Here is a 10,960-nt window from a genome sequence, read left to right on the forward strand (position 1 = left end):
GCCTTCAAGCCAGGAGGACCCAGTCCAGTGACAGAGGGTTCTAGAGGAGTGGCCCCATTTACCTCACCATGCCAGCTGGCTGAGAGCCCAGGGTCTACAGGAAAGGTATGATGGGATGGTAGGAGGAGAGTAAGATCACTGGAAGAATCGGGAAAGAAGGCAGGGCAAAGGAGGAGCATGGACATATAACTTAAGAGCAGGCACCCACCCACACACACACACACACACACACACACACACTGCAGCACACACAAGATCTCCAGAACATTGCTACAGAATACTGATATAGGTGAGGGGTGACTTCCGAGAGAGGTCGCTGGCTCTGGCTCTGAGAATTAATTTTGGGACTTATATGTCTATCTCAGCTTGTGTGGACCATGCCTTCTGTCCTCCCGTCCCTTTTAGGAATCTCTCTCCCCCCGCCCCCTCTCTCTCTCTCTCTCTTTCTCTCCATATCCCCATATCCTTTATTCCCTATTTTTTTTCTTCTTTTTAACTTGACAAGCAGCAATATCATGTGTGTCATTTGAATACATGTCTTTTAAGATCCTTTATTTTGAAGTGTCTATCTCTGGACGGTTTCGTGTTTTCTGGTTTGGTTTCTTTGTTGTTATTTGTCTGACTTTGAGCCCATTTGTTTGAGGTTTTATTATTGCTTTTATTTGAAGGGGTTGTTTCGTTTTGTTGTTTTGCTTCTTGGGACAAGGTTTTGAAGCATGGCCCTTGACTGGCTGGAAACCCACCATGTAGATAAGGATAACCTCAAAACCTTTCATGATTTTCCTGCCTCTGCCTCCCCTCATACTGGGTTACAGGCATGCAGCATTATGACTAGTCTGACTCTGTTCCTTGGTGTGGATCTCCGAGATAGCTATAGTAGACCTGTAATCCTGGCACTAAAGAGGCTGGAGCTGGAATGAATCTGAAACTAGCATGGCTGCGGTGTGAGACCCTGTCTTAATAGACCAGGAAAAAAAGTGTATTTGTCTCTTCAACTCCATCTCTCTTCTTTCTCTTTCTCTGTAATCCCCCCTCTCTCCCCTTGTCAGTCTCTCTCCTGTGATTTTTCTCTATCTGTCTGTACTCATCTCTGTGTGTCTATCTTTTGCTATTTCTTTTTGTGAGAGACAGTGACTTAGTAGATAGTTTAAGACAGAAGAGAGATAAATGAAAGATAGATACATAGATACATAGATAGACACATAGATACATAGATAGATACATAGATACATAGTTACATAGTTACATAAATAGTTGTTAGATGGATTATTGATAGATGGTAGACAATCAGTAGATAGTTAATAGACGATATATTAGTAGTTGATACAATACAGCTATATAAACAGAAAAGACATAGACTCCACTGTTTCCGACGTCATGACTGTTCCTTTGGGTGCCTATAGCTATCTGTCTCTACCTGTCTCTGCATTCCTTTCTCATGTTTATGTTTTGACAATTTGTCTGTGTCCTCACACACCCTTCCTTCTCCCGCCTTCCTTCTTCCTCCTCTCCCTCTTAACACTCTGACATCACTCTGCCTCTCCCTTCCTCCCCTGTTCCATTGCCTGGGCCCAAAAGAGGAAAAATTCCGGAAGAATGTGAGTAGAGGGACCCCACACTTAACTCTCCCACTTTGACCCTTCAGGCACTGCAGCTGCCTTCGCTATGGATGGTGTGAGCACAGCCATCTTGCTTCTCCTCCTGGCTGTCATCTCTCTGTCCCTGACCTTCAGCTCATGGGGCAAGGGCCGGCTGCCTCCAGGACCCAGACCTCTCCCAATCCTGGGAAACCTGCTGCAGCTCCGCTCCCAAGACTTGCTGACCTCCCTCACCAAGGTGCAGGGGACTTGTCTTTGGCAAAGGGCAATGGAGCCAGGAAGGGTTGCCATGACCACCGGGGCCCCCCGTAAACTCTCTCTTCTACCTCCAGCTCAGCAAGGACTATGGGTCGGTGTTCACGGTGTACCTAGGGCCCAGGCCTGTGATAGTCCTCAGCGGATATCAAACTGTGAAGGAGGCGCTTGTGGACAAAGGGGAGGAGTTCAGTGGCCGTGGCTCATATCCCATCTTTTTCAACTTCACCAAGGGCAATGGTAAGCCTGCCCCCATCTCCTCTAGCCTCTATCCTTTTGCATATCTAGGAAGGGAATAAGGCTCGGCTGTCTCTCAATGACATTCAGAGCTGCAGATCTCACTAATGACCTCATAAAGGACGCAGACAAGCAATGCTAAAAGGAAGGTAGGATCTACCTCACCTCCAGCTCCCACCCGAACCTTGAACTGAGCACCCGTACCAACCCCCACATCCACTCACCCCATCCTTACCGTATCTCAACCACATCATCAACCCTCCACTCAGTCAAGTAGCCGAGTTATTGACCTTTGTCTCACCAATCTCTTCCAGGCCTACATCGGTATCCCCCCATTTCAGATCCCATCTCATCTGGGGAGAGGGTGTTTGTTTGCATGTTGTTTGAGACAGGGTCTGCCTCCACCTGTCTTCACACCACTACACCAGGAATAGTCATGGTCACGCCTAGTGGTGGGAATAGAACTCGGGTCTTCATGCTTTCATGGCAAACACCACACCCGCTGAGCCATCTCCTTCATCTTTTGTTCTTCAACAGCTAAGTCTTTACTATTTCAAAAGAAATTTAAAAAAAAAAAAACGTTTAAGAAATCCAAGACTTGGGGTTGGAGAGATGGCTTAGCAATTAAGAGCACTGGCTGCTCTTCCAAAGAACCCAGATTCAATTTCCAGCACCCACATGGCAGCTCACAACTGTCTGTAACTCCAGTTTCAGGGAATCCGACACCCTCACACAGACATATGTGCAGGCAAGAAACCGATGCACATAATGCTGGATTGGCAGGCTCTGAACTCAAGTGAAAGGCGTTGCTTTAATAAAACAGATGTGGAGAGTAACTAAGGAAGACAGCTGGTATAAATAATAAAGTGTGGGGCCAGTGACATGGCTCAGGAGGTAAGGGTGCTTGCTGCCAAGCCTGACTACCTGAGTTCAATTCCTGCAACCCACATGGTAGAAAGAAAAAGCATGCTTCCTGCTAGTTACACTCAGACCTTCACATATTTTGTGTACACACACACACATCCAGTAAATAAATGAAACAGTCTAATAGTATTCATAAAAGTGAAAAGAGTGTCAGGCGTGGTAGCATACACTTGTAATCACAGCATTTGGTGGGCAGACCTACAGGAATCTTTACAAGTTCAAGGCCAGCCTGGTCTGCAGAATGAATTTCAGGCCAGCCAGAGTTACATAGGAAGGCATTGTCAAGAACAAAAGCAAAAGGTGTTTTGTTTTGTGCTTTGTTTTGTTCTGTTCTGTTCTGTTTTGTTTTGTTTGAAAGACAGTTCTGGGCCTATCAAAGGATAGAGTCTTTGCCTTAGTGTCTGTGTGGCCCTTGTTCAATCAATCCTAGTACCAAAAAATCTAGAAAGTTGGGAAGAGTCTCCCTTCCACAAAATGTTGTGCAAAGGCTCAGAGACCACGTCTGTCCTAGGATGAGTTCCCAGTGTCCCAAGGTATTTATTTTTCTTATCTCTCTTATTTGTGCACTCAATGATCAATAAGCAATCAGCAAAATCTGGTGACAATTCAAAGGTCACTCTGACACAAAATGCGTCTTTACTCTGCCCTTCTGACACCTCAAAGTGACAGGTCTTTACAGGAGAATACAGAGGCAGAGTGATCGGCTGAGGAAAGGCCAGAGTCCTACAGAACCTAAAGCAGGCACCTGGCCTGGTCCCAAGAGTCGGGAAGGGCTTGCTGGAAGACTTGAGGGAGATGCTAAACTGAATCCTCCTCCTGGTAGAGCAGAAAGAGATGACTCAGGGGCCGTGGTTTGGGAGTGGTTGCCAATTGAATTTGCCATTCTTTTTCCTCTTCCAAGGCATTGCCTTCTCCGATGGAGAACGCTGGAAGATCCTCCGAAGGTTCTCTGTCCAAATCCTGAGGAACTTTGGCATGGGAAAAAGAAGCATCGAGGAGCGCATCCTGGAAGAAGGTGGCTTCCTGCTGGAGGTGCTGCGGAAAACGGAAGGTCAGGCCACACCCTGGGTTAGCATCCATCCTACTAGTGAGATCCAGAACCTGGATGTGTACAGAAACTCCTGGAGGCCTCTCCCACTGCCTATGGTGTGAACTGTCCTCCTGGGGGTTGGTAGGCATGAGGGCCTCTGAGGCTTCCCTCATAATCACAGTTCTGTCGTGTTGTCTGCGGCATTCAAAGCCCAGCGTGTCTATTCCTAGTGGGTAATGATGATGACAATCTTAAATACCACAGATCTGGAGAACTGAACTGCACCAGTTCAATTCCCAACACCCATATGGTGGTTAACCACCATCTGTAATTCCCATTCCAGGGAATCAGTATCTTTCTCTGACCTCCACAGCCAAGCATGCATATGATGCACACACACACTCAGGCAAAACACTCACACACAAATTAAAATGAATAACTCTAATTTAAAATGTTGCGAGAAACCATCACAGCTGGACCTGGATGTGGTTGTGTATACCTGTAATCCCAGAATTCAGGATGTGGAGGCAGGTGGGCCAGGAGTTCAAGATCAATTCTTAGCTAAATAGTGAATTTGAAGCCAGCCTATGTTACATGAGGCCCTGTTTCAAGAAAATAAAAAATGTCAGTGGGTGAGGTGAAAGCGGGCTGGAGAGATGACGCTGTAAGAGCACTCCCTGCTCCTGCAGAGGACTCAGGTTCCACTCCAAGCACCCACGTGGTAGTTCATAACTTCCTGTGACTCTAGCTTCAGAAGATCCGATACCCTCTGGCCTCCATGGGCAGAGAGAGAGAGAGAGAGAGAGAGAGAGAGATACAACTAAAACCAAATACTTTGGGGGTTTGATCATTTTATTTCTTATGGGATTTATAATTAGGAAGGTAAAACACCTAGAATCAATGCCCTGGGGGTGCATTGGGGGCATAGCTCAGTGGTAGAGTGCCTGCCTAGAATCCCCCAGTGAGGGGCTGGGGGCGTGGCTCAGTGGTAGAGCCCCTGCCTAGAATCCCCCAGTGAGGGGCTGGGGACGTGGCTCAGTGGTAGAGCCCCTGCCTAGAATCCCCCAGTGAGGGGCTGGGAGCGTGGCTCAGTGGTAGAGCCCCGCCTAGAATCCCCCAGTGAGGGGCTGGGGGCGTGGCTCAGTGGTAGAGCCCCTGCCTAGTGTGCATAAGACCTCAGTTCCATCTCAGCAGTACAAAGTTCAAACAAAATCACAGTTTGCTACAGCTCGAACACCCTTGGGTATGATCATCTCTTTGAAAATCCATTAGCACTCAGAAGGTTGAGACAAGAGGATCATGAGTTCAAGGCCAGTCTTCACAGTACAACAAGATCCTGAACGAGAAAAAAAAAAATTATATCAACCGATGAAGTCTCATAATCTGCCCCATTTTCCAACAGAAACTAAAATGCAGAATACGAAAAAGAAACACAACAACTTCCCTGCTCTCCAAATCTTACTGGCTTTGGGGGGAAAACTTGGGATCACATGTTACATAAGCAAGGTCATAGCTGCTTATGTGAGTTTCTTAACGCTCTGATACATCCTCTAAATGGGGCTAGTGAGAAGTCTCAGCAAAGGTACTCACTGGCAAGCCCAGCCTGCATACTGGAAGGGGAGAGCATGTCCTCTTACCTCCATTTTTACGTCATTGCATACACACACACACACACACACACACGCACACACACCAAGTACATAAACATTTTTCAATTGCCACAAATATATTAACATAACACACATTGCTTGTTTGCTTGTTTTAGCTAGATTGTCACTCTATAGCCCAAGCTAGCCTAAGACTCACAGCAATTCTCCTGCCTCAATCTCCCAAGAGCTTCGATTACAGGTGTGAGACACCACACCCAACCAGATTCATATTCATTATCTTACATGGTTTTATAGGTTCGAAGTACTAAGGGGATCAGTAGAATGGTCACTCGATCTCTCTTCTTCCTCCTCTTCTTCCTCCTCCTCTTCCTCTTTTCCCCACCAACACACTTTTATTTTTCAAGACAGGGTTTCTCTGTAGTCCTGGCTGTCCTGAAACTTGCCTGTAGACCAAGCTAGCCTTGAGCTCAGAAATCTACCCTCCTCTGCCTCCTGAGTGCTGGGCTTAAAGGCATGCGCCACCACCAACACAGCTAACACACTTTGTTTTTTTTTTGTTTGTGTGGTTGGTTGGTTGGTTCGTTGGTTGGTTGGTTTTTCGAGACAGGGTTTCTCTGTGTAGTTCTGGCTGTCCTGGAACTCACTCTGTAGACCAGGCTAGCCTCGAACTCTCGAACTCAGAAATCCGCCTGCCTCTGCCTCCAAAGTGCTGGGATTAAAGGTGTGCGCCACCACCGCCCAGCCACACTTTGTTTTAAACCCACCTAACTCTTCTTTATAAGGACCTTACTGAGTGAGGTCCACCCAGGTAATTCAGAATATTTTTCCTATTATAAAATCTAGTTTTGAGATTTTATGATCTGTTTTTAATTATGTGTCTGAGGAGGTTCACATGAGTGTGCACATGAGTGCAGATGCCTGAGGGCACTAGAGGCATTTGATCTCCCTGGAGTTGACATGCAGACAATTGTGAGCTGCCCGGTTAGGTACTGAATACTGAACCCATGTAATCTGCAAGAACAATACATATTCCTAACCACTGAGCCATTTCTCCAGCCCTGTTTTACAAAACCCTGAATAGCATCACATCTAAGGTAAGATTCTGGGGTGGAGATATGGATACCCAAGGTGTCCATTATTCTACCTGCCACAGCAATTTGCTTTGTGGCAGCCCCATGATGGATCAGATCTCAGCTATGAATTTCCCTGACTCTTTCTAAGAGCTCCATGAGGAGGGGACTGTCACCACACCTATTTTACAGATGAGAACTGAGGTTCAGAAAAAGAAAAAGCATGGAGACTAAGATCCCACAATAGAATCGAAGCAAAGTCCTACCTTCAGATATTGTTTTATGAACTGTGTGCTCTTACAGCTTAGATGTTGTATTGAAATGCAGGTTTGTTTGTTTGTTTGTTTGTTTGTTTTCAAAACAGAAACTCTGTGGCTCAGGCTGGCCTGGAATTCACAATGAGCCTCCTGTCTCAGCCTCCCAAGAGCTAGGATTACAGGCCTGCACCACTGGGCCTAACATGTGTTGCTTTTATTGTATCCCATAGTGTGTTTGGCTGTTGGATGATTAGAGGTTAGATGATATGTTCGTGGTCTATCCTGTGGTAAAGTTGTCCTTGGGCGTTATGTGCAGTTCTGCGCTGTGCAGTCTGATGCACTCCAATGTTGAGTTACTATGCGTCGCCTCTCTGCTGCCTGATTGTATGTCTTAGGATGTCACAGTGTGTTCTGCACTATCCCTTGAGCTGCCGGGAGGTGTTCTGTACTGCGAAGCCGGATGTCGGAGTAAACTGACAAAATGAGGCAGTACACTGTGACTTCGCCTTGGGATATCCGTGGGCTGTCTGTGCTGGCATATTTTGTGCTTGGATGGGTTATGAAATTTTGTTTTGTTTCTTTCATTCAGATAAGGTCTCTCATAGCCCAGGGCAGTCTCAATGTCACTGTGCAGCCAAGGAGGACCTGGAACTTCTGATTCCTGCCTCTTCCTCCCAAGTGCTGAAATTGCAGAGGTCAACCACTATGGCCAAACGTCTATTTTGTTTTTAATTTAGGATTTATTTGTGTGTGTATATGTTTGTGTTCGTGTGTGCCGAGTGTGTGTGAAGTGCCTGCCAAGACCAGAAGAGTCAGATCTCCTGGAATTAAAGGCAATCATTAATAGCCTGAGGTAGCCTCCCTGAGCCAAGCCTCTGGTCCCCAACTGACTGATTTTGAAACAGCGTTTTAGCCTTCTAACCCAGGCTGACCTCAAACTCGCAGCAATGGTCCTGCCTCAGCCCCTCAGCTGAGGTTCCAAGTGCTAACCACCCTGGAGACTCTTTTGGCTGAACTTACTGGTGATTTATTTTGTGAGCAGATGTTTGCTATGATATCTGTGCGCCCTGTTGTGGGCAGGGTACTGTTTCCAAGAACAGCCAGTCCTTTTGTTAAGTACTGCTGTGCTGCAGGGTAAGGTGAGTTTTGTTGTGCATGACATTGCCAGATTATTTGAGAGGGTTGTCATATCGCACATTGAGCGGCCGCGTGAGAGCGTTCTGGACTGCGAGATGTTGTTTCGTGAAGCGGGTGAACACTGAGCAAACGGAAACCGTGGCAGCACTCCCGCTGGCTGTTGCACATGTCGTATCGACAAGAGCTTCGCGCTGACCCACTTCACCTCTCCACCTCAGGCAAGCCCTTTGACCCCGTGTTTGTCCTGAGCCGCTCAGTGTCTAACATTATCTGCTCCGTCATCTTCGGAAGTCGCTTCGACTATGACGACGAGCGTCTGCTCACCATTATCCGCTTCATCAATGACAACTTCCAGGTTATGAGCAGCCCCTGGGGTGAGGTAAGCACTCTGAGGTCAACCAGACGGGGTAGTGAGTCCACAGGGTCCAAAAAAAAAGCACCAGGGGCCCGTGAGGTGATACATGCCTATAATCCCCATACTAATCCTCGGAGACAGAGACGAGAGGATTGCCACAAATTCCTGACCAACCTAGACTAAATAGAAAGAACTCCTCCAGCCGGGGCTGAAGAGCCAGGTTATGTCTCAGAAAAATAAATTCGTAAAACCAACGGAGATGTAGCTGGTCTGGCCTGCCCCGACTCCTTATCTTATAACCCCACCCCCGGTTACACGGTCCACCCATGCTCCTCTGTCCTACCCGCTCCCTCCCACTCTCCACTCTCGCAGAACTTGGCTACCCCTGCTAAGACCGACTCAGAGTCAATTTAACCTGTTTGCCTTACTTAGCCCATCAACCCCCAAGCTTGCTTCACGAAGCCTCTCCAACTCTGGTCCCCAGATGTACAACATCTTCCCGAGTCTCCTTGACTGGGTACCTGGGCCGCACAAACGCGTCTTCCGGAACTTTGGAGGCATGAAAGATCTCATCGCCCGCAGCGTCCGCGAACACCAGGATTCCCTGGACCCCAACTCTCCCCGGGACTTCATCGACTGCTTCCTCATAAAGATGGCAGAGGTAGCTGTGAGAGGAAGATCCTCCCTCTGGGCTGGTGTGAAGTCCTCCTGCTGCCCTCAGCCCCAAACCTGCAGGGATCTCAGCTTGGGTAGAGTCGTGAAGCTGTGGCATCTGGCTCTGCCCGACGGCTACCCAGCGTGACTACCAAGTAACAAATCACTAAGCCGTTGTGGTTGGCCAAGTTGTTCACCTTAGGCCTTGCCACTTTTTAGCTCTCCCTTCACACTCCCCAGCTCCCACAGGAAAAAAAAATTTTTTTGCTCAAGAGAGGGGACAGAGCCAGCGACTAATAACAGTAGCAGTTGAGCAGGTCACACAGCGTCCAAAGTCTAAGATTCTCCAGTCCCTAACTCATAGTTCCATCTGTCTACCACAGGAGAAGCAAGACCCACTGAGTCACTTCAATATGGATACCCTGCTAATGACCACACACAATCTGCTCTTCGGTGGCACGGAGACCGTGGGCACCACTTTGCGCTACGCCTTCCTTATTCTTATGAAGTACCCCAAAGTGCAAGGTATACGGGCAGCAAAGCCCTCTCTACATTCCCCCCCTCCCTTCTCCTACCCTCCACCCCCACCCAGTCCAGAGGGTCTAGTAGAGCCCTCCAGTAACAACCCTCTCATACAAGCCAAACTAACTGAGAGGCTAACCCCAGCTCCTTGGCCCTCGGGGTCCACACAGTGCCATTTGGATCATGCCTATGTACCATCGGCCCTGCCCACAACCCATGTGACTGTCCGGCCTCTGAGTCCTTCTTCCTCTCTCCTCTCAAAACCCCGCCCCTGAACCCCAGCCACAAGGTCTGGGAAGTTGACCTCTTCTGAATAACGTGACCCGCCTCTAGCATATGAGCCTCCCTCTCCCCAGGCTCTGCCTCCTGGGTGTCTTCCTGGCTTTGCTGAAGATAGCTGCACAGCCCACCCACTAGGTCCATGAGCCTCAACACCTTTCCAGAAATCAAATGAGGGTCCTAGGATCCAAACAGCCCTAAAGCCCACCTACACAAACCCACACCCAGAAACCCTTGCAACAGTGAACATTTTCCCTCTCTCGAAAACAAATGCTTTAAAACCCAGACTAACCGAAACTCGCAGCTATCCTCCTGCCTCAGCTTCCTGCGTGCAATGATTACTGGACACCACCTACAGCTAGAAAAGCTCTGACTTGATCCTGTCCCATGCACTCCCACAAACCTGTGCCAGTCCCAGCCGTTGCTCAGGAGCCATCATCCACTACCTTACCCTTCCACCTCCAGCCTGCGTGCAGGAAGAGATCGATCGTGTAGTGGGGCGCTCGCGGACGCCGACGCTGGATGACCGCCCATCCATGCCTTACACGGACGCGGTGATTCACGAAGTGCAGCGCTTTGCTGACGTCATCCCCATGAGCCTGCCCCACCGCGTCATTCGGGACACACCTTTCCGTGACTTCCTGATACCCAAGGTATGGTGGGCTCCTGAAACGACATGAGGGTAACCTAGGAAGAGTTATCTCAGGCTTTTGTAGTTGGCTAAAGGGTACCCTGGACCCTAGCAATCAGCTCCCAGAGTACCAAGCTGCAGAGGTGGGAAATTGCAAGCTTTTTTTTCCAATTTTTAATTTTATTTTTCATGTATATGATGCTTCACCTAAATGTCTGTGTACCATATGCATGCAGTGCCCAAGGAGGCCAGAAGAAGGTTCTGTGGCCTCTGGAACTGAAGTTCCAGATGGTTGGGAGGCACCAAGAGGGTGCTGGGAATTTGAACCCAGGTTCTCTACAAGAGCAACCAGTGCCCTTAACACGGAACTGTCTCTCCAGCCTTTTTCTTTTCTTTTCTTT

General features: G+C 48.2%; 1 protein-coding gene across 1 annotated transcript in view; it reads left to right on the forward strand.

Annotated features, from left to right (window-relative positions):
- The first annotated feature begins 201 nt into the window (after window positions 1-201).
- The window catches only part of LOC114633005 (cytochrome P450 2F2), a 12,957-nt gene continuing 2,198 nt past the window's right edge, over window positions 202-10,960 (forward strand). Inside the window, exons 1-8 of the mRNA XM_028781611.1 lie at window positions 202-289; window positions 1,646-1,836; window positions 1,931-2,093; window positions 3,916-4,065; window positions 8,337-8,497; window positions 8,958-9,134; window positions 9,511-9,652; window positions 10,394-10,581. Coding sequence (XP_028637444.1) covers window positions 1,666-1,836; window positions 1,931-2,093; window positions 3,916-4,065; window positions 8,337-8,497; window positions 8,958-9,134; window positions 9,511-9,652; window positions 10,394-10,581 — 1,152 coding nt within the window. The 5' untranslated portion in view covers window positions 202-289; window positions 1,646-1,665. The remainder of the gene's footprint in view (window positions 290-1,645; window positions 1,837-1,930; window positions 2,094-3,915; window positions 4,066-8,336; window positions 8,498-8,957; window positions 9,135-9,510; window positions 9,653-10,393; window positions 10,582-10,960) is intronic.

Source organism: Grammomys surdaster, unplaced genomic scaffold (assembly GCF_004785775.1).
Source record: "Grammomys surdaster isolate TR1022 unplaced genomic scaffold, NIH_TR_1.0 485, whole genome shotgun sequence".
Lineage (NCBI taxonomy): Eukaryota > Metazoa > Chordata > Mammalia > Rodentia > Muridae > Grammomys > Grammomys surdaster.